The 24,062-nt window shown below is 38.9% G+C and overlaps 1 protein-coding gene and 1 long non-coding RNA gene across 4 annotated transcripts; one reads left to right on the top strand and one right to left on the bottom strand.

Annotated features, from left to right (window-relative positions):
* Positions 1-2,273: 2,273 nt before the first annotated feature.
* Positions 2,274-19,209, bottom strand: LOC138157045 (uncharacterized). 3 transcript variants are annotated; one of them, XR_011167277.1, is made up of 5 exons: positions 18,935-19,209; positions 10,607-10,675; positions 10,074-10,231; positions 3,465-5,941; positions 2,274-3,130 (listed from the first exon to the last, which is right to left on the bottom strand). It is a non-coding gene; the product is annotated as an uncharacterized lncRNA (long non-coding RNA). The 3 variants fall into 3 exon arrangements; XR_011167278.1 differs by having other exon boundaries at positions 2,274-3,011; XR_011167279.1 differs by lacking the exons at positions 2,274-3,130; positions 18,935-19,209 and adding an exon at positions 16,519-16,691 and having other exon boundaries at positions 5,681-5,941.
* A 350-nt stretch (positions 19,210-19,559) lies between these two features.
* Positions 19,560-23,484, top strand: IRX5 (iroquois homeobox 5). The gene is made up of 3 exons (XM_069082466.1): positions 19,560-20,232; positions 21,438-21,843; positions 22,193-23,484. The coding sequence occupies exons 1-3, from the start codon at positions 19,984-19,986 to the stop codon at positions 22,948-22,950; spliced, it is 1,413 nt and encodes a 470-aa protein (XP_068938567.1). The 5' UTR covers positions 19,560-19,983; the 3' UTR covers positions 22,951-23,484.
* Positions 23,485-24,062: the final 578 nt, after the last annotated feature.

The raw sequence follows: 24,062 nt of genomic DNA, 5'->3' as shown, positions 1-24,062 counted from the left end.
CCTGCACCAAAAGCTTCAAAGGAAAATACGAGCTGGTTACAAGCCACAGGGGACCTTAAGAAGCTGATAAGAGAAGTGAAGGAAAAATTGGGAAGAGAAATGAGAATGATGCAAGAAAATTATGAAATGAGAGTCAACAGCCTGACTGACGAAAATAACACCTTAAAAAATAGACTAACTCAAATGGCAAAAGAGGCTCAAAAAGGCAATGAGGAGAAGAATGCCTTAAAAAGCCGAATTTGCCAGATGGAAAAAGAATCTCAAAAGCTCAATGAGGAGAATCATTGCTTCAGAATTAGATTGGAGCAAATGGAAGCTAATGATTTTATGAGAAATCAAGATGCTGTTAAACAGATCCAAACAAATGAAAGAATAGAAGGCAATGTGAAATATCTCATGGGAAAAACCACTGATCTGGAAAATAGATCCAGGAGAGGTAATTTAAAAATTATTGGACTACCTGAAAGCCATGATCAAAGAAAGAACCTAGAAATCATCCTCCAGGAAGTTCTCAAGGAAAACTGCCCTGATGTTTTAGAATCAGAGGGCAAAATAGAGGTTGAAAGAATCCATAGATCACCTCCTGAAAAAGATCCCCCCCCCAAAAAAAATCTCCTAGGAATATTATAGCCAGATTCCAGAATTCCCAGATTAAGGAGAGAATATTACAAGCAGCCAGGAAGAAACAATTTGAATATTGTGGAAACACAATCAGGATAACCCAGGATCTGGAAGCTTCTGCAACTGAGGGATTGAAGGGCTTGGAATATGATATTCCAGAGATCAAAGGAGCTGGGATTAAAACCAAGAATCACCTACCCAACAAAACTGAGTATCATGTTTCAGGGGAAAATATGGTCATTCAGTGGAATAGAGGACTTTCAATCATTCTTGATGAAAAAACCAGAGTTGAATAGAAAATTTGACATTCAGATACAAAAAGCAAGAGAAGCATGAGAAGGTAAACAGAGAAATCATAAGGAACTTATTAAAGTTGAACTATTAACATTCCTACATGGGAAAAAACAATAATTGTAACTGATGAAAATTTTGTCAGTATGAAATAGTTGAAAGGAATAGAATTATATATATGTCTATATGTGAGGGTATATGGGCATATGAATACATATGTGAATGTGTGTATATATGTTTACAGGTGCATATATATATAGAGGGCACAGGACCAATTTAACAGGAAGGGATGATACTTAAAAGGTGAAATTAAGAGGTGAGAGAGGAATATAATGAGAGGAGATGGGGAGAGACAGAATGGGGTAAACTATCTCATAGAGAAGAGGCAAGGGAAAATGGTTACAATGGAGGGGAAGAATAGGAAGGCAAAAGTGAATGAGTCAAACTTATTCTCATTGAATTTGGCTTGGGGAGGGAACGAAATACACACTAAATAGGATATCTCACCCTACAGGAGAGTAAGGGGGAAGGGGATCAGAGAAGGGATGATGGAAGGGAGGGCAGGCTGGGGGGGAGGGAAGTTGGAAGCACCCACTTTTGAAAAGGTACGGGATCAAAGTAGAGAATAGAACAAGTGGAAGGTGGGATAGGAGGGAGGGAAATACAGTCAGTCTTTTACAACATATCTACTATGTTATGGTTTTTCATTAGCTGCACATGTACAACCTATACCGAACTGCTTATCTTCCCAGTAAGGATTGGCGACAAGGGAGGAAGGGAATGAATCTGGAATTCAAAGTTTTAAAACCAAATGTTTAAATATATATGTGTGTGTGTATATATATACATATATATTATTATTATTAATACTATTTTACATGTAATTGGGAAATAAGATATAAAGGCACTGGGGCATAGAGATCCACCATGCCCTACTGGAAAAGTCGAAAGGGGTATGGGAGAAAATATGGGAGAGAGCAGATTGGAGGAGGGGATATCCTGTGGGACTGCTATTTTGGGGCGGTGGGTAGGGGAAAAACGGGGAGAAAATTTGTAATTCAAAATCTGGCAGAAATGAATGATGTAAATCAGAAGTTAATAAAGCATTTGAAAAATGGGAAAAAAAAAGAGGTACTGAGAAAGTTAATAAGAAAAACAGAGGACCTGTGGGGTGGGGGCAAGTTGGTTCTGTTCTATGGTTTTGAAGAGGGAAAAAGAAAAGGGATAGTAAAAGAAATACACTAATGTGGGAAGGAGGAAGAGGATAGAATTTGGCTATTTTTTCATAATTTCAATGTTTGAGAATAACAATATGCAAACATGGAGGAAATAGAGGAGTGAACAAACAATAGATGAACCTCTTTTCTTATATTAAATGGACAAAAGAGGGTAGAACAGTTTATTGTAGGAAAAAACCAAACTCAACAGGGGAACAGGTGAAAAGAGAGTGGGGCAATGAAGAATGATAATACTAGGGAAGGAAGAGACACAAGCAAAACAAACTTTCCAGTATCAAAGTGTTATTTTAAAACACAGTACATATATGATTTAAGGCTACCATCCCAATTTGTATTTGACTAGCATTTTTGGACCTCAGAGGGTAACAACTGCTTTATCTCAGGATCCTAAGGGCAACTCTAGAGGTTGGGAGCATCTTTCTCACTATAGCTCACATCACCTAATATATTCACCCAAAATATGTTAATCCATCAAAATCTCTTCAATATCATAATTCATTAATAGCTTCCCAATATATTAACACATTACTATCTCCTCAGTATCTATTAACTAGTCGATATCACTTATCAAATACCCAACAAGGATATTTAAGTAGAAAGGAGAACAAGTCAGAACTATAAAAACATCTTAATTGGAGAGTCTATTCTCATCTATCATTTGAGACCCTGGGAACAGTGGATTCAAAAGTAGATGCTACTAAACAGTCTCCTTCCTCTAATTCACTTAGAGATGTGGCATAGCCTATGGTCATATTGGCTCCCTTATTTGCCGGACAATTTGTTGGCTGTCTGGTCAATTCATTGATTGGTTGGATCCAGCAGGCACTTTTCTCATAGTTTTCTTCTCACTTGGCACCACTTCTGCAAATATGAAAAGAATTTGTTGTGGATGTCAGTTGTTGAATCTTTAATGGTTCTTCTGACCTTTTGAAGTTCACAAGGTTATATGTAACCAGGTCCATCCCATCAAACCCATTCACCTAAGATGAGCAAAGAAGAAACATAACAGAGACAGAAGAAATGTCAGTGCCATCTGTTCCTAATCACAAGGTGGCCTCAGTGAAAAGATAAAGCAACTGGATGGGGCTGCTTCTTCTCATCACACTGGACCCTATAGTAGTTCTTTCTCCTCATTCATTAGCCATTTCACCCATACATGCTTCTTGTATGCACATTGAGTTCTAACTCAGCAGATAATTCAAAAGTTTATCACTGTGCAGTAATATGACCAGGAACAAATCAAAGAATATGTAGATATTATCTGAATCAGAGAGTAGAACCCCTTCCACATTATATGCACTGAAGTAGGCTCACCAATTCTCTACATGGATATGGAGCAGGCAGAAAACACTACTCATGCTTCAAGGACTGGTTCCTCATTGGACCCTATTCCCTTACAAAACCAAAAAGAAAAATGTTAGAAACTAAGAGGAGGACATCAACTAGAGGATGGTTGAACAAACTGTATAGTAAATGAATGTAATGAAAAATTATAGCACCTAAGAAATATGAGATGCACTCTCAGAGGACACCAGGAATTATGAACTGATATAGAAATAAGTGATCAGAACTTAGGGAACAATTTATACAAAGAAAACAGCTTTGTAAAGAAAAACAACTTTGAAATACAAGAACCACAATCAAAGCAATGACAAATCAGGCTTCCAGAGGATCTCTGATGAGGCACATTATCTAGCTCCCTAGAGATGATGGACTTAGTGTGCAGAAATAGGCATACACATTTGGACATGGCCACTGTAGATTTCTTTTGCTTGACTATTCAGCTAATGTATTAAAAGGGTCTGCCCCCCCCCCTTTTTAAGGGAGGAGTTTGGGGGGAAAAGAGGTTAGCAATAGTGATACCAAAAAAAAGAGGGTTATTGAAACAGTTTCAAAATGCACAGAAGAGAAGTTTAGAATGAGGTATAGACAAGCTCTGCTGTTTGGCTTGACATGGTGGTGTCAAGCATATCTCGGGGCTCATCTATGAGAGACTTGAGGTCTGCTGAAGGTGTTGAAATCATTAAACACTTAAAAAAAACCCAAGCCATATGAAATGTATATTAATGGTTTAACAATAAAATCCTTTTTGTATTCTGCTGTGCATGTATAATGCTCATTTTATTTTTAAGTTTAGAATTTTGAAAAATCAGTTAAAATGAAAAAAATCTGGATGTTCTGGGGAAAATAATATGAATTTAATAGTTTATAGATCAGGGGTTCTTACAGCCTCTTTTGTGTCATAGGCTCTTCTAGTAATCTGCTGAAGCCTTTAGACCCTTAGTCAGAATAATATTTTAAAATGCATAAAATACATAGCACTAAAAAGGAAGCAAATTATATTGAAATATAGTTATAAAAGTATTTTTTTAAGTTCATGGACCTCACACTACAAACCCCTGGTCCAGAAGTTTCCTTTGAGACCCCTAAAATTCTGTCAATTTACCATAACATTATCTATTAAAATCCTATTTCAATGCTTTCATCTTGCTATGATGATGACTTTGAGTTTTCAATGGCTGTGCCAACAGAATATAAGCTCTGGAAGATCACAGTGCCTAGGACATAGTTAAGTGCTTAATTAATGCTTGTTGAATTGAATTGAATCATGCCCAGTTTGAAAAGAATTAAGTACGGCTTGGGGACAATATATCTGTCATCCAAGGCACAGCCTAGCTGGTTAGCTACCAAATGATGACTTTTTCCCCCCTCACAGGAATTCATGAATACCACTTGTAATTACAGAAGGGTAAGGGAATACTCTTGGAGTATTCGCGTGTTGTGTTTTTCAATTTCTTGATCGGAAGATGAGGAAGCAGAGGCAAAACAGCAAGGACAACAGTGGGCTGCAACTTACATTGGGGTAAATGTCCTTGAATGATGCAACCAAAGATCTTTGAACTATCAAATATTTCAAAATCTTCAAGATGTAGAATGATTACATACCAGTGTATTCAGAAAACAATCCTAAAATAAATTTTCACAAGTTTCTCTAGCATTTACCAATTTCACAAAATTTTGCTTTGTTGGAAAACACTATCCTTCACTATAGGATAGACCAAAGGCATAGAGTTATTGCCACTGAAGACTCCTTTAGATTCTGAGAATTTCTACTGCCTTAAAAAGGGCTACAAACATGGAATTTTGCAAAAAGGAACTAATTTGTCATCACTCATTCTATCTGAAATATAGAAACAAAATATTTAAAAGGTATGGAGTTTTCAACTTTTTGACATGAATCAGATATAAAAATTACACAAGTGATTTATCAGTGAAGTAACTTTTTGTTACATATTTTATAAAATATTTCTTTCAGAACACATAAAAACAAAAAATTAGACATATAATATGTCTTTCAGACTTTTTTTCCTCTCTTATTTTTCATATAAGATTAAAAGTAATTAAGGTGGCACTAAAAATGTCAACATGCTGGAAAAATTATTATGATTGTAGAAAGAATATTTTGGAAGGGGAATCTATCATTCTGATGCAAATACATTTAGTCCAATAAATGACAATAATTTCAGAAGTTAAAAAACAAACACAACTGACTTTATTTTAAGGCTCATATAACAAAAAGTTTTTAAAATATTCTAGTTTTGATTTCCTCCCCAAAAACTGGTGATTCCAATACAGAATTATCATCTACTATAACAACTGAAGGGCTAGTCTCAAAAACAGGTGAATTCAGGGATATTTAAACTATTTGAAAACTTGATTTTTCAATGTCCTTTTATCTAGATCCACAAGAAAGGAGACTTGAAGAAAAGTTCATTCACAGATGACTGAATCTAAAAAGAAAAAGAAAAAGAATTCAGCTGTCATGTTCATTCCCTCACTACTTACTGATCGTACTTAACTTTACTCTTTCACTAATTTAAAACAATGACAGAAAAATTTAACTCAGTGGAAAAAACAATAATGCATCTATATTAAAAAAAACTGGCTATTTAAAAAATAAAATAAACATTCTCATAGCATAGTAATCAGTTTATTTAAAATGTTACTAATAGAAATCACATTAGCTAGACAGGATAAAATCAATATTAAGCACCCCAACTTTCACAGTGGCAACACTGCACGTTTTTAGATTACTCCCCTTAGGTGGCAATATTCTTGTATAGTGGGCTAAGTGTTCTTTGAAAATTGGATTATTTGTTTATGTGGGATTATCTGATTAAAACTAGGCAGTAATGAGTAATAATATATAGGCATACATCTATACACACACACACACATATATATATATGCAAAGATATACATACACATATATGAAAAAGAATGCAGCTGGTTTGGTATATTACAAGTAAAATATGTATTTAAAAATAAATTTTCAATAAAGAAAAATTATTCTTATTTATAAATATTTTGCATTTATCTGTTTTTTAATGAATTGCATGACAGCACTCAATATTAAAATGTTTCAAAAACACAGTCCTATACAATATCTTTTTTGTTACTTTCCCTAAAGAGATGGGGTAGTTTATTTTAAGTAAAAATAAAAAGGATGAAAAATGGGGTATCTGGTGCAAAAAAGTGAACAATTCCCAAAAAGTTACCTAGTGTTCCACATCTACTTTATCAATATTTATTCTTTTCTGATGGTTTCTCATATTTATATATCAAAATAAACATTAAATTAAATAAATGAGATCAAGCAATATTATTTATAGACTTACTACTACCCTCCAGTATAAAAATAATATCAGTAATATAATTTGTATAGTATAGGACTCTTTTTTCCTAAGGGGTATTTATACTTTGATTTTAAAATGTTTGAAAGAATACAGGTATAATTGTTCTACTTTAAAAGAAGAAGCAGTTTGATAGAAATTCAACCAATTTATGCATGAAAGACAAATTAAGAGCTTCAGAATAGAGTCTACTAGGAGACAAATCAAGTTAAAGAGTTGGTTTGAGGGTGCTTCTCTTATATTACCATATTTTTAGTATCACTAGAGAGGAAAGGAAGGGAATTTTAGGGGAAATGAGAAATTAAATCTTATTGCATATGAAATCATATGAAATTATTGCATATGAAATAAGTATTTTATAAAGCATAAATTTTATTTTAAGAATATAACTTCTGAGATTGACAGATATCACTTAAGTCAATTCCTAGGAGAAACCAAAACAATAAATGTGTGTTCTAGGTACTATTTTTAAGAAATTATTTGAATATTTCAAATGTCATAAGATTGATATTCACAGATCTGTATTCAGTCACAGCAAGATAATCTAAAGTTTTTTACACCATGTCTTGTTTGCTTAAAAAGATTTAACTGCCATCATTAACATTAGCATTAGTTACCCTAAACTGAAGTAGGTCCTGTAAAAGACATCAGTTTGATATCCTATATATCCTATATCAAACACACTGATTCTCCAGTCAAATATTCCTGGCATTATTTATATTTTATCCTTTTTTTTCCCTAGGAAAAATGACTTATGGGTATAATTACTCAAATGAAAAGACTTCGTGCTCCTTGGTGAACTATGCCCATAAATTTACATATTCTACTGTCACCATTATTTTTAGATCTGGGAATTCATGTATTGGGATCTTACTACTTCATAAAAGGTTAGTATTACTTGAATGGAGAAAATATAATTTGATAAATTCTTTAGAAACAAAAAAGAATCTGATGTCAAAGGTTGCTGTACAGAATTACAACTACTATAATGGTTAAAATATAAAATATTTAACTCTACTATAAATCACTTTAAGTATACTGAGACAACTATTCTGATTTTCATTAACGTCCATTTATTTAATTTTACTTAAATATTCATTATTTTCAGTTTGAAAGCTGCATATTTTTAAAAATGAAAGTGCTATTAAACTGGTTAAAAATAATGTTGGAAGGCAAAAAAATAACTATTCCATGACTAAACATAAAACACAAAGTAAGGTTTATGAAATTGTCTCTAAAAGCAATGGCAAAATATTGAGATTCTGGTTATCATATGCAGAATTCTGCCTATCGTTATTAATGAGTTGCTTATAAAGCCACATATTTCCAGAAGCTAGCAGCAAAGAATGAAAAGCTTCTTGCTACCAGCTAAAAAGAAAGTCTTAACCATGCTCCTTGAAGAGCTCATTTTCACATTACTCAGGCTTCATTATGCTAAATCAATATTCGTTTAGTCACTGGGGTTATTGACATATTTTAAAATAAAAGTATACCCTTCAGCTACTGCACTCATTACAGGTAATTTGTCTTGTCAGAGAGCAGGGAATATTATCCCAGTCTTTCAGGGGCTGACAGCCCATGGAAATACCTCCCCATGGTTACAACTGTAAATAATTTTAAGGTAAAATATTGAAAAATCAATGACTGTTTCCTGCAATCTGTCACAAACAAATCAATCATAATCTGCACTGCCAGAGAGTATGATTTGAAGGAGATGGGAGCAGATGTAATTCTTGGCTAGAATCTCTCATTTCAAAATCACTTCACATAATGGTGTCATCATTTAAGTACTTAACAGTCAGTGCAACTGCCACTATAACATCTATTTGGACAAAGCCACAAGGAGGAGGAGGAGAAATGCCATCACTATTATGTTAACAAACATTTAATTTAAATGGTTGCTACATTAGTAAATTTCAGTTGAAAACAGAAATGCCTGCCCTCTTTTCACAGCTCTAAATTAATCAATATTGCTTTTCTATGTAGTGATTCTCTTAATTAGCCTATGATTCTAAAATTAATTCACAAATGCATGTAACATATGTTTTTTAAAAATCTATTACATAGTCTAAATTTCAGTTAAAAAGGCAACACCGACAATGCAGAATATAAGGGTTTTTGCAAGAAGAAATGAGATCAGAATCATTCTTCTAAAAGAAGGACTTGGATAGAAGGATATCTGTTGTTCAAATAATATATTTTCTTTTTGACCTCCTTAAATAAAGATGACACCCCATGTTTATAATTATGTAGCAGCTTATTTTAAGAAAGGAAGCAAAGCCTACATAAAACTTAAAATATATCTTCTCTTTATACTTAATATGTACAACTTTAGTTTGTATTTTAGAGGACTTAAAGGAATATATTTATCCATTACACAAAATATAAAAGCTAGTCCTAGCAATAGTATTGAATTGTTTCTAAACAGATTAAAAAACCCATTTCAATGAAACCGTTTTTATTCACAATTTTTTTCTAGACCCCATTTCTATGATTTCCTAAACTATTTATTGCCTTTACGTAGTTATCAATGAAAGTATGAGACTGGCCAACCCCAAGTAAAGGGAAACATACCAATACATTTGACCCAATTTGAACACTGAGTCAGATTCCTTAAAGGTTACAGTGCAAATGGATACTAGTTCTTTTAAGGGAAGAATCTATTTTAGTCATAGTATCCTTTCCAGTTTCCTAATTATATAACGACACCAGAGAACAGATTATTTTTCTCTTAATATTATTCCATAGATAAAAGAATTTAAAGGCCAGGTATTTTTCCTGATCAGAAAACTACATCTTTTTCCTTTAAAAAAAATTAGACACAAACACCAGCACACAATTTAAGCCTGAATAAACATTCTTAGGCCTGGTAATTGTTCTTTTATGAAAGGGTTTTACTCTGTTTTTAATTTAACATGAATATTCACCATGGCAACACAGCATCATGAGAAAGAGGTTCTCTCCATTCAGTTAACAAATTGAATCCATTCTATTTTTTTTACCATTCAAAAATCTTAGAGAGATTCTTTTAACACCAAAATTAAGTTCTTAAAAAAATGAAAAGATAACACATGCAAAATCAATCTAAGTTAGCTTCCAAAATAAAACAACCAAAGTATTCCATGAGCCCAGGCAGGCAACAGCTGCGAAATAAGTAGCAAGCCTATGTATCAAGGGAGGAAGGAAGGTCTATTACATAAAGCCTTAAAGAAAAAAGAAAGAAACCTACATCTTTGTAGCATGGAAAAGAAGTCATGTAAATGAGCTTCATGTCTCTTCTTTAAGCACTCATCTCTCTGACAGAGTTCTGGAATCCAGTTGTTATCCACAAGTCTTCTGACTGCATGTAGCACCTCAAGGTTTAGTTCTGGCAGCCAGTTAGTCAACCTGAAAGCATTATTTCAAACTTAAATAAGCAGAAAACTGGAAGTAAACATGGGGAGAAACAGGAGGCTCAATGTATCTTTGAAATTCTGACCATAAACTAAAATGCCATATATGGCAACAGGAGAGTAAATAATCACATCTCTCACTTCAGGAAAGAAGTTATTATAGGGTGGTGAGTATAACCTAAAGGATACTTCCCAGCTGCTTCTAATGCTGCCCATAGTCATCTGAGTAGCCAGCTTAATAACTGTTTTGCAGGGAAAACCTTTATATTTCCACACTAGAACTCGGAAGAAACATCAATTTATAAGAAGTCTCTAGAAGTGAAAATGGTTCAGGATTAGAAAGGACAAGTGTTAAGACATAAAAAATTACCTTAAATCTTCAGAATAATTGCCCCTTTTCTTCGTTCATAATTAGAAGATTCATCGCTGATTGTAGAATCTTAAAGAGAAAAGTAACAATTGTTACTCCCCACAAACAACTTCAACTTTTCTCTATCTTTCCCCATGGATTAAAGTTTAATTCCTTTACATCACCAACAATTCAACTGACTTAGTTCTTGAAAAGGTTAGATTTCTTAAAACACGGAATTTTGCTTTTCTACTAGAGAATATTTCCCACAGCATTTTTCATTAGCCAATGTGAACTCATTCCACATTCAAGGATTTATTTACTTTACTTTCATGTAAAACATATTGCTATTGCCAGTGTCCAAAAAATGCAAGCTAGTATTTAATGTTTTATCCTTAAAAACAAAACAAAAAAACTACATCATATAACACACAACATGGCTTTTATATAATAATTTTAGGTGAAAGAAATAGCTATAAAACCTAACCAATCTGATATATGTATATGCATACACATATACATTCTTCCTATATTCAGTAATGCTTAAAAAGAATGAACTGTTTATGTTGTCTTGCTGTTCCCCTTCTATCTATACATTTTAACCAGCTAAGGACTGTTTAACAGGTAAGCTAATCAATATAACATTTCATTTATATATGATATATAAATGTGATATATAAATGTGTATATATACATATATATGTTTCTTGATTTCATTTCTGTGGCATATAAAAGATAAAGATACATCTCAGGTATCATTAAAAATTATTTACAGGTAAAAATAAGCTTGCATTATTTAAAAGGTAATTTTTCACAGAACACACTTTTGTTATATCTAATTGATAGCAAGTTTTATTTTTATCAACTGAACAAGAGTTACATAAAATCATAAGGTTTTCTATCCAAAGTTATGCAAACTATAATATACTTTGGCAAAATTAGTCTGCTATATTTTGTTTTGTTTTGCACAACACTTTTCATTGCAAGCACAAAAAGTTTAGTATTTTGAATTCTTGTATTTTGTTCTACCTACTAGAAAATATTATCAACCATCTTCCAAAACTCTAAATTCTCCAGTTCTTTTGAGGATCTCAACTCCTAAATAAGGCTTCGAATTCAATTAGTAATAGCAATCATAGCACATCTGTATGCATTTGATCTTCAGAACAACTAAGCATACATGGCATGATCTAAGACCTAATATTTGATCTTAATAAAATTTAAAAGAACTTGGTTGTATATAATTTTTACAATTATAATAATTGCAAAAATAATTATCTCACAAAAAGGCACAAGGAACTAGACATAAGAATATATAAAGCTTGATTTAATTTTGAATCATTGTTGCTGATTTATATGTGCATATACATGTATGTTAACATAAGTGTCTAATTATTTCATGTGGATGTGTCCATATATAAGAAGTACTGTCTCCAGTCCCCCCAAAGGGGTAGATAATGCCCAAATTATAATGTGAAACAATAACCATGGAAACCAATAGTAGAGGAGGTACTAGTAATTTGAAAAACAAAAACAAAGAGGTCAGGAACAATACTTAGAAAAGTCTTTGATGCCTATATACCAACACGTAGACTATGGGTAAAAAATTAAACTTTTAACTTTTAATACAATCTCACCAGTGTCTTGGAGATTTGGTGGAAGGTAACAGTAAGAAAACAACAAAAACGAACTGACTTGATGGAAGGGGTGATAGCACTACATATCAAGAAGCTATAGCTCTTACAAAGTCATAATTAGAAATTTAAGCTAGGTTTACATCTGATCATTATCTTAAGCATAATTAATTAATGTATTTGTTCAAAGCACTAGTTTAAGTCTTTACAGAAGCACATCTTACATAACACTATATGTTTCATATAATTGACTCTCGATAACATATGTAAATATTTCTGACAAACTAATAATTTATTGTTTTTTTTTTCTGGTTTGTTTTTACCTTGCAGAAAATATTTTAAAGGGATGGGAGGAGACTGAGAATATAAAACGGTAAATTTAGTAAAACATTATCAGAGGAACCCATGATTAGGAAATGGCCTAAGCAGACAACAGTTAGATGTACTGTGGAACTATCAAGCTTATCACAAGCAAAGAAAATGGAAGTAATACTATTTAGTGAATTACAGAAGACTGGTAAGAACTTTAAAGACATCAGATATGAACTTCAAATCTAGTTCCCATTGCCACACCACTTCTTATTACAGAAAATAAATTTACATATCAAAATTTGAAAGACCATTAGCCACAGAAAAAAGAAAAAGGATGATTACATTAATGACAAATGAAGAACATTATAGTCTTACTTTTGAAACATTACTAAAATGGATTATGAATTTAATATTTTAAAATGCTAGTTTTCAATTTTGAAAAGAGTAAGATAATTGCCAAGCCAAACTGAGGTTTAAGTATGTCATACACATAGAGATACTGTGAATTCCTGGAGACATAAATAATCAGCATTTTAATGGTAGTATTGGTGAATAAGAAAAAAATAGTATACTTCTTACTGTAAGTTAGCTGTTATTCTATTAAGAAAATTTATCTTAAGAGTTAATAAATATGCAGATAAGCAAGAACACTTTCTAAGGTACAATGGACTAATAAGTAAAAATTGGGGAAAAATTAGTTGTAAGATGACTGTGGATTGTGCATTATTCTTATACAGGCACCACATTCAATATGTCATATGAGACCCCCTGAGACAAAACATTTCAAAGTGTTTCATTGTCACAAAATATTCATAAGAAATTTAATTCACCCAATGACCATAAAGATCCCATCTGTTTTTGCATGTTAGCCATTTTTGCACAATTTAAAATTTTCATAAGTTTCTTCTTTTATTAGGATGTTTTTTTTATAATTACTTTGCATTATTCACAAAAACAGAAGACAGCTAGGAGCTCTAATAAAATAGTCTGAATTTTCACACTATTTCTTAGAATAGTTATCATACAGAATTTTTTTAGATTTCAAATAGATAACACATTCTAAAGATGCTTGGTCATATGTACTCTAAAGAGAAAAAAAATCTATAAATTATCAATAAAAATAATGCACTGATTTAAACATGTTTTAGTTTCAGCACAAAAGTTTTTAATTAAATTGTTTCCCTAAATACACAGTATGTCATGTAAATCTAACTAGATAAATATGATGTGAGGAAAGGCCTTGTATAGATATCTACACATGGCTTCTATCATCTATCTATTGCATCTTTCTATTTTCTTTCAGTTCCTCTTTTTGGACTCGGATTTAATACAAAAAGTATAACATGCAATTAATTTTCTGGAAATAATGGACTGCAAAGAGTTAAAAAATATTATTTTATTACTAATATCAAAGTCTGTAACCTAAGCCATTAGCTTTTATAATCAATAATACCAGCATTATTGTTTTTCTGTCTAGAAATTTGACAAGAAGAGGTATTAGTACAATATTATAGTATGTTAGAGGTGACAGTCTAAAATTCAGATGTTTAAAATATTAATAGCATATTCATGATGTTTCTTCACTAATAAATTATTTGTTTTTGAAGGAAGAAATAATTACCTCATTTTCATTCTACATACTTTATATTTTCTGAAACAAAAACAAGGCATTCTATAATCATGATGAAATTAGCTACTTTATAATATGAAAAAAGTACATTTGGGTTTATTAAAAACACATAAGAATTATGATTTTTCTAAAAATGAAGAGGAATAATTTTTGCATTAACATTATATATTTTATTGCATTTCTGTTTTCTTTACATTAACTTTCCTTCCTCTAGAAATGTATTGATTATCGAGTGTTGTACTAACTCCACAAAATGTACCTGAAATATTCTATTTCATACATGCTTTCTAAACTATTCACCATTATTCAATCAAGTCACAATACAAAGAAAACCAATAATATACAGGGCACAGTCAATAAGTCACAAGTAGCACTAGTAATACCATACTTGATGTTAATTTATCTTTTAAATAAAATACTTGTTTCCAGAGGGCTCAGAACATGTAGCTAAGGTTTTAGATACAGTGAAATTTTCCCAAAGTAAAAATGTCTAAAAATATACTGTCCTTTCTATAACACCATATAGACAACATTTTTTTTCAGGATCTTAATTAAGATAACAGTGAACACCTGTGTCAACATTCTTTGGCAAGACAGCATTATCAATCATAATCCTTTAAGTACACTCCAAAACAGCAAAGTGATATGACAGAACCAATCTGCTGCCCTTCCTTGTGCTAGTTTTGTCTCACACAAGCAGGATTAGATCTTTAAAATACAGTAGACCTAGTTTTATTAGTCTTTAAAGTACAATACTTGAAAAACTATTATACTCGACAAAAGGAAAAGTCTATTAACTTTCTACAATGACAACTATATTCTATGTGGGTACCGAATCAAACCCAAAGAGAAGTGCTACAAAATGGTTACATATCTAATACATATTATTTGAAAAATAATATTATTTTTGTCACACATGAAAAACGAATGTAAAATGAAATAACGTGTTTCAGTTGCTGTAAATGAGGTATTTTATGAAATAAAACTTACTAGAAATCAGACACATGGAATCTACATATGACAAACCCTAATCTAATGTTTTCATCTAATTCTTTCAAAATGATACACTTAGAGCAGGTAAATTCTAAGTTTTACAATTTTCAACACAAATATCTTCCAGTTAAGTTAAAATGTAAAAAAGTTCACATGGCATGACAATTATGAAAAATGTATTCAGGTGCCACAGTTAAGAATGTGTGGCCATACCTCCTTTTTAAGAAAAAGAATATTTTCACTGACATAAAGGGACCAGAGGACATATACTTGTTGACAACTATGTGGGTTTAGAAATCATCAAGCTAGGATTTTAGCTGAATATAGATTAAAAATTCAAATCTGCAGTAGTCAAGAACAAACTTAAAAAAAAACCCACAAGGATGCCTATTAACAAATTATTTTAAAGGTTTCCTTTTAAAATGGTTAAATCATCAGGATCATCATATCTGAATTCAGTCAAATTGCTAAAGATTAGTCCTTCCTTTCACATTTTAATACAATTCTATTCTAGGAAACGGCTGTGGTGGCCAGTCATGCAACAGAGCTATCAATGTGCAAATAAAGCAGAAAATAGAGACATCCTTAAGAAATGAGTCTTAAATTTGACATAAAGTGAAGGTGACAACCACAGCAATAGAACCATAAATTCTAAATGTTTCGGTATCTTCCAAGATTCTCTACAGCCCTTTTCTTAGGATGGAGAAAAATAAAAGTGGTGGAATTATGTAATGAGGATGTCTTCCTGACAGACTCTTATATTCATGATGGCACAAACCTCTTTGGCTACATTTCATTAATCAACCCCCTGGATTAGGGAGGAATACATGAAACACTGCAGCGACTGGGGAGAGCGTTCACACGCTCACACGTTCGTTCTCGTGTTCTCTCTCTCTCTCTCTCTCTCTCTCTCTCTCTCTCTCTCTCTCTCTCACACACACACACACACACACACATACACACACGCGCGCGCGCGCGCGTACGCAAGGATGTTGCACCTCTGCACGCAGGTTCGGACACTTGGACACACACGCACCAGCACGAAGAGGCTGGCCCGCAGGGGGTGACTGTCTGGGAGGGCGACCCATCCACCGCCCCCTCCCCGTGTATCCTCAAGACCCTGCTCCACGTCCTGGGGCAATCCCCGCCGTGACCTTGACCTCGAAGAAGGCGTGTCAGTGCACCCCACAAAAGTCGAGCAAGACTGACAGCCAGCCTGCCTGCCTGGGGGACGGCTGTGGACATACTTTTTGACCCGGCCCCTAAGAAGTTACTGGGTCTGGAGCCCGGCGGGCCGGGTCAGCGAGGCCAGCCTCGGGCCCTAGCCAACCCTTTACCCTTATCCGCCCCCTGACGCGGCTCACCTGGATCCCCGTGGCGGCGGCACGCGGGCCTCGAGAGCCCGGGCCTCCTCACGAGCCCTCGAGCAGCGCGCGCGCCAGCGGACTGGTTCCCTGGGCCCTCGGCCGTTACATATCGTTAGGGCGGGCAGCCGGAGGGGCTGCAGCGGAGCCGAGCGGCGCGGCGCAGGCGGAGCCAGGGCTGGCGCTAAGGGGCGGGAGGAGGGAGGGAAGAAGGGAAGGAGGGAGGGAAGCGGAGGCGCTCTCGGGACAGCTCGGCCCGGCCAGCGGGGGGCGCTCACCGGCACTGCTCGCAGAGCCCCAGGGCCACCGCCTCCCCACAAGCCGCCCAGGACTCGCCTTCTCGGTTCGGCCTAGAGGCTTAACTTTCACGCCCTGGGCCACCTCCAACTCGCCCTAGCTCTGTGCTCCCAGCCCCGTTACAGCTCCAGGTTCAGTCAGCTAGATCCAGCAGCCAACGTCGCCAGCTTCTGGTCTCCATGACAATAGCGCCCACAGCGCCCCGCCCAACCCCACCCCAGTTCGCAGAGCAGTGACTCTAGAAGGAGGAGAAGATCGATGTTAAGGGCGGAGCCTGTTGAAGCCGGCGTCCAATCAGAGGTAAAAGCCACTCTGGGAGGCGGGGCGGACAGAGAGGCTCTTGGAAAATGTAGTCTAGGGCAGTTTAGATAGATGTGGGAGAACCAAGGAGGGCGTGGCGGGGCAGGGAAGAGGAGGAGTCTTGGCTCATCTATGTTTAGTATGTTAGTGTAGGCAGAAGGCCAGAAAGGAAAGTGTGATTTGTGCACATCAAAGAAACTTGAGTGTGAGTTTGTGTGTACGAGTCTATGTAGTATGTATATTGAGTAGTATGTGGTAGTATGAGTTAGCGAGTATTTCTCGTTCTCCGTGTGCCCAGCTACTGTGCTAGCCGCATTCTTAAGGCACTTAAAATGCAACTGTCCATGTTGGGGTGTTTGAGATACCGTAGCGTTGTGACTTTATGACAAAGAATTGGTGACAGGAAAGACGTGCATGGGGGAGAGAGAGAGAGGGCAGAAAAAGTGTGAGTGCTGGTTGGTGAAAGGGACTGTGTGGCAGTGTTTGAGACCCTGTATGTTTTTGTGTATATAAGATTTGTGGATCTGAATGTGTCTTTTGTCTGACACAGGGTGATGTATGAGATATGTATGTTTTTGTCTGAGGTTTTTGCATGTGTCTGAGTGTAAGACTGATGACTGCGTGTCTATATGAGACTTGTGATCGTGTCTCTCTGTGTTACTTGGTTCTGTATTTGTGTATATGAATGTGTGGTTTCTGCATTTGTGTATGCAAGAGGCTTCAAGCTGTGTTTGTGCCTCTTAGGGGCTTCATAAATATTTTCCGGTTACGTGTGTGCTTGAGTGCAAGACACACAGAGAGCATCAGTGGGTAGTGAGTGTGTAGCCATAGAGAAACTAGCAAGGAGTTGAGAGAAAGAAAAAGGAACCCTAGGTCTGACTGGGAGTGTTGGTGCCGGAACAGGAAAGGAGGTTGGGAGGCATGGTTAATCCTGGGTACAGAAGGTACGAAACAGTAGTGGCTTATGCTGCTTCTCAGTGAATGGAGGGAGAAGCAGTCCCCTTCTCTTTATAGTCATTTCCATTTATCTCCCCTCCCCTCCCCTCCCTCCTTCATGAGGAGAGAGAGGGAGAGGGAGAGGGAGAGAGAGAGAGAGAGAGAGAGAGAGAGAGAGAGAGAGAGAGAGAGAGAGAGAGAGAGAGAAGAGAAGAGAGGAGAAAAGAGACTGTGAGAGAAGAGAGTGTGAGTGGTGTGTGTGTGAGAGAGGGGGGGAGGAGTGGCTTAGTGTGTGTGAGAAAGAAAAAAGAGAGGGTGTGTGTGAGAGAAGAGCTTGAGTGTGTGAGAGAGAGGAGATTGAGTGAAAGGAGAGAGAAGACCTGTGACAGAGGTGTGTATGTGTGTTTGTGTGCATATTAAAGAGAAGAGGGACTGAATGATGTGAGTGTGTGTCAGAGAGAAAAGAGATGTGTGAGAGGAGATCGAGTGTGTGTAAGAAGGATGTGTGTGTTTAAGAAAAGAGGGACTGAGTGTATGTGTGTGTGAGAGAGAAGAGACGTGTGTGAGAGAGATCCAGTGTGTATAAGAGGGATGTGTGTGTGTGTGTGTGTTAAAGAGAAGAGGGACTGAGTATGAGTGCTAGTGTGAGTGAGAAAAGAGAAACTGTGTGTGTGAGTGTGTGTGTGTGTATGTGTGTGTGTGTGTGTGTGTGTGTGAGAGAGAGAGAGAGAGAGAGAGAGAGAGAGAGAGAGAGAGAGAGAGAGAGAGAGAGAGAGAGAGAGAAACATATTAGATACCCCCCACCTCAGGCATTCCCAGAAGAGGGGAGAAAAGCCGGGGAGACAAACGCATTAAATGCAAAGAGCCCCTCTTAATTGCCCACCTGCTGCTGGTCGAGTCCTCCTCCGGACCTGACCCGGTTCACTCCACACTTCCTTAACACTGCTGTTGTAGTCTCCTGTCCCGGGCATACAGCAGCCTCGTCGTTTCCGCCTATCAGACTTGGTCCGGAATTCCTAAAGTGGTAGGGAAAGAAACCTAGGTAGGGCAGGGGTCTCCGGGCAGTCAATTGCACACCTAGAATCTTATCTCCGTTATTTATCCGCTCAGTTATTTATTGTGGAAAGAAATCAAAGGAAATAAGTGAGCGAATATTCAGTCTCCTTTCTTATTTTTCATAAACGGATTGGCTTGTGTTCCAGGGCAATCCTGGCTGCGATAAATCCTCAGCAATGTGACGGTTCCAACAGTAGTTAGCTAATGAAGAAAGTTGGAGCTGATCGCCGCGGCTGGGATGTGATTGTCATCCAGGGGCCGGCGCGCTAGAGTCTGCAACTGAGAGGGAGCAAGGGGAAAGGGGGGAGGGGAGCGGGAAGAGGGAGGAGGAAAAGAGGGAGGGAAGAAGGGAGGGAGAGACAGAAGGAGGGAGGGGCAAGGGAACCAGCCAGCTAGCCTGAGAGGGAGAAGGAAAGGAAGAGAGGGAGAGGGAGAGGCGCTCCTGCCGGCCGGGTTGGCTGCGGCCGCCCAGCAGGATCCTGCCATTCCTTCCATTGACAACACCCCGGGAAGGAGGAGCTTCGGGGCGCGTAGAAGGCGTCAGAATCCTCAATTTCCAACTTAGCATCTTGGCAGGACCTTTGCGAAGCAAAAAGCAGAGCCCCCCCAGTCCAAAGGAAAAAAAAGAAAGAAAGAAAAAGAAAAAACCCTGAGAGCGAGGAGCCGCAGCAGGAGCAGAGGCAGCGGCAGCGTTAGCCCCACAGGCGCGGGGAGCGAGCAGGGAGCCGCTGTAGCCGCGGAGAGCCCGGAGGCCAGGTGCTTAGCCGCCCGCCCAGCTTGTGCCGGGCGCCCAGCCGCCCCGGCACCTCTGCTCCTAGGGGGCTGACCGGGTTCCATTCCGCGGCTGCACCGGGCACTGTATGCCTCTGTTTGGCCATGTCCTACCCTCAGGGTTACTTGTACCAGCCGTCTGCCTCCCTGGCTCTCTATTCCTGCCCGGCTTACAGCACCAGCGTCATCTCGGGACCTCGCACCGATGAACTTGGCCGCTCTTCCTCGGGTTCCGCTTTTTCTCCTTATGCTGGATCTACCGCCTTTACCGCTCCTTCTCCGGGTTACAACTCTCATCTCCAGTACGGCACGGACCCAGCTGCCGCAGCAGCAGCCGCCTTCACTTCGTACGTGGTAAGACCGACGGGTGGAACAAACCCAGCTGCCTGGCAAGCGGCTTGGGCTGAAAGCTGTGTCTTTCTATGTCTGTGGGTGGCTAGGCTGGGCTGGGCTGGGCTGGGCTTGGGTTGAGGGTGGGGGGCGCTGTATAAGCACAGGGCTTCCCCTGGCGAGGCTACCCTTGTGTTTTCCGAAGAACAAACGAAGTGGTTAGTGCCTCCTTCCAAACTTTAGCTGTTTTGATCTAGCTAGCCCTTACGTTGAGAAAATTGTCAAAGTACTTTCTCAGAGAAGAAAAGATGTCCTTTGGGTAGGAAGGGAAAGCCTTGAGTTTGCAAAAAGGGGATTTCAGGGTAAGCTGCAATCGAAGCAATCAACAATTAAAGTGCATCTTTTAATTAAAACATTGGGTACCTTGCTTCGGGCAATCCTTTTTCTTTACCCCAAGTTAAAAAAAAATCTGGGGAAAAAGATGATAAGCATATGTAAATGTCTTCTGCCTCGCCTTTAATTAGTCCTCCAAAATACTGCAAATCCGTAATCCTATCTCTGCAATCCGATTTAGAAGTATTACATTTCCGAAAAGACAGTCGAGTTGCGGTGCAACCGGGATTTTTTTGGTACCGGCGGACTTTCCTGAACCGCTCTTCGGTTTCTTCTGGTGGTCCTGGTTTTGTTTGGTTGTAGTAGCATTGGGTTTTCCCTTTCTTAGTTTTCATTTCCTTTCTGCACATCCGCAGTAACTCTCCACCCTGTCAGTCTTACCGTTCGAAGGAAGGCGAAAGGCTTCGGCTTCTGCGGAATCTAAGCTCCTCTGCTCCTCTGCCCCGGGTTTTGTCAAGAATGAGGTGGCAGTCCGTGAGCGAGAAAGGCGGAAATGCCCAGGCACACGGGGTTGTGGTGTGTCACAACACCACCACGTTGTCCCCAGGAACTGCTCCTTGGTCCCCCGAGGTTGTAGGCAACTAGAATTAGAGCCTCAGCTGTCTTGGGGGCCTCAAGTAAGATGGAGGGAGGTACCACCCAGCTTCCCTCAGGGTCTAGGCCCATTAGCCTTGTTCCACTGTAGGCCAGAGAGCTGTCCCCTGTGGCCACGCTCTGTCCCAGAGTGGAACCAGTGTTCTTCTCGAATAAAACAGGGAGTTTTGTGCCTTTACAGGTAGCGCCTGCCTGGCTCTTGTTCCGTCCTCTCAATGGCTATCTGATTGTCTCCTCCGCAGGGCTCACCCTACGACCACACCCCAGGCATGGCGGGGTCCCTAGGATATCATCCTTATGCTGCACCCTTGGGGTCCTATCCCTATGGGGATCCAGCCTACCGGAAAAACGCCACCCGGGACGCCACGGCAACGCTCAAGGCCTGGCTGAATGAGCACCGCAAGAACCCGTACCCCACTAAAGGCGAGAAGATCATGTTGGCCATCATTACCAAGATGACCCTCACTCAGGTCTCCACTTGGTTCGCCAACGCACGGAGGCGCCTCAAGAAGGAGAACAAGATGACCTGGACCCCACGGAACCGGAGCGAGGACGAGGAAGAAGAAGAAAACATCGACCTGGAGAAGAACGACGAGGATGAACCACAGAAGCCGGAAGATAAGGGAGAGGCCGAGGCCCCAGAAACAGGTTGGTGCGCGCAAAGTAATAGGGCCCTGGGCTGAGGTTGGAGAAGGGATGGGAGAGTGGAAAACCTTAGCTGACTCGAAGTTATCTTCACCAGAAAAAGAGAAGAGAGTCAACAGAGAGTATCTAAGAGAGGAATGTGGGAGGTGGGGAGGGGGAGGGCGGAATGAGAAGAAGGATGGTGAACTAGGTCATACCAGAAGAGCCAGGCAGAAAGGCCAAGGATCTGACCGAATGTGCGTGCTACCCTTCAGTCAGAGAACCTGGGGCTCAGCTGGGAAATAGTGCGTACCAAACAGGGGTGGCTGAGGGAGGGCTCAAGCGTCCCTAACTCTGTGTTCCTCGATGGCAGGGGGAGATCAGAAGGCGGCTCCTATATGCGAAAGGCTGGAAGAGCCCCATACCCCCGAAAGCAAGGAGGCCGAAGGAAACCTGAGCGACTCGGATTTTAAAGAGTCTCACGAGGGCCGGCTGGACGCTCTTCCAGGGGGTCACAGGGCTGGCGGCCCTTCTCCCTCGGGCCCGGTTGCAAGGCTGGGCGAGGAGCCCTCGCCACACTATCCCCCGGGAGCTCCAGCCCCACACCCAGCGGGAGAGTTGCCCTCCGGCCCCAGCGGGCCCTCGGTTATTCATTCGCCGCCGCAGGCAGTACTAGCCAAGCCCAAACTATGGTCATTAGCTGAGATCGCCACCTCTTCGGACAAGTCCAAGGAAGGCGGCGGCGGAGGTGGTGAGGGCCTTCCCCCAGGGCAAGGGCCCACAGCCGGGCAAGCCCTGGCTGGCAGCCGGTCGTCTCCCTCCCCGGCGCGTTCGCCCTCCGCTCAGTGCCCATTCCCGGGCGGTGCAGTTCTGTCCCGGCCTCTCTACTACACTGCCCCTTTCTATCCCGGCTACACGAACTATGGCTCCTTTGGCCACCTGCATGGCCACCCAGGGCCGGGGCCGAGTCCTGCCCCAGCCCCCGGCCCGCATTTCAATGGATTAAACCAGACCGTGTTGAATCGAGCGGACGCTTTGGCTAAAGAAACGAAAATGCTCAGAAGCCAATCACAGCTAGACCTGTGCAAAGACTCTCCCTTTGAACTGAAGAAAGGTATGTCCGACTTTTAACACGGGCTGCTTCGGCCCCGGACTTTTCTAATTTATTAAAACATGGCCTTGGCAGTTATTTTTCCACCACCAAGAGAGAAAAATAAAATAAACCCTCCTATCCAAAAGTTTATAGTTTATGGAGATGAGTGGCATAAAAATGTAAACATCTCCACCAAAAATGTCTTAACCAACTGAAAAGAAAAAAAAATTTAAAAAAAGGATTTGTATTAAATCTTATTCTGTATATTTAATGTAGCATTTTGTATTTAAATTGATAATACAATATCTTTGAAGTAAATTATGAAATCAAGACACCTGTACAGGCATTTAATGTTGTTTTGTAATATAAATATATACATTTGTGTTTTCCCAAGCTGTTTCATAGTTTAAAATACAAGTTTAATTTAATTTTTTACACCTATTGATTTTTCTGGGTATGAGCTAAAGTATTATTAAAGAAAGGAAACAGGTTATACTTATTAGATTTAAAAACTGCAGTCGCCTTTGTAAAATGCAAAATATTTAATTAAAAGAGATTTTAACATAATCAAAGCCATTCTTTACTCTTTTTTTTTGAAGCCTAGACAACCCCCATAGCCTGTCACAAAAAAGTGCTAACCGAAACTTTTAAAGTGGGTATTTTAATTGTACAAATAATATTTAGAACTGGCGTCAAAAGTCAGAGGTAAACGAAATAGGTTTCAGGCCCCAAGAACTTTGTGTTGTCCAGAACTCCAAATTTGGATAAGGATTAAGGTTGATTCGGAAAAACCTAAAAGAGGATCCCATAGAGCCTTTTACGGTGAGGAGTGGGGGTGGAGTGGGGGGTGGGGAAGAAAACAAAACTGTACGTCCAATAAGGCACCCCGGGGAAGAGAGAGAAAAGTGCTATGGATATCCCGAGTACCATCGCTTAACCTAATTACTTCCAATCAGTGTCGTGTTTTATGCAAAGTAATCAGCTGGTGAACTTAGCTAATGAGTTCGATTTTATGCCGGATTTAGTCCTTATTACTATTTCAAAGGTACTTGGGGCTTAATGTGAGGAATGCGTAAGAAAAATATCCACCAGGGAAAGTCCTTCTCAAATCACTGTCCGGCACCCCATTTGGCTGACACCACTACCCCAC

This window comes from Petaurus breviceps, unplaced genomic scaffold, assembly GCF_028583685.1.
Source record: "Petaurus breviceps papuanus isolate PSGF00001 unplaced genomic scaffold, PetGlider_PUasm1.0 171, whole genome shotgun sequence".
In the NCBI taxonomy this organism is placed as follows: Eukaryota; Metazoa; Chordata; class Mammalia; order Diprotodontia; family Petauridae; genus Petaurus; species Petaurus breviceps.
The sequence above is the reverse complement of the archived record's forward strand: the minus strand, read 5'-3'. Positions and strand labels throughout refer to the sequence as shown.

Coding starts and splice junctions, on each gene's coding strand:
- IRX5 (XM_069082466.1), top strand. CDS start 19,984: ATGTCCTACCCTCAGGGTTACTTGTACCAGCCGTCTGCCTCCCTGGCT. Junction 20,233..21,437: donor CCGCCTTCACTTCGTACGTG/GTAAGACCGACG, acceptor TCTCCTCCGCAG/GGCTCACCCTACGACCACAC. Junction 21,844..22,192: donor GGCCGAGGCCCCAGAAACAG/GTTGGTGCGCGC, acceptor CCTCGATGGCAG/GGGGAGATCAGAAGGCGGCT.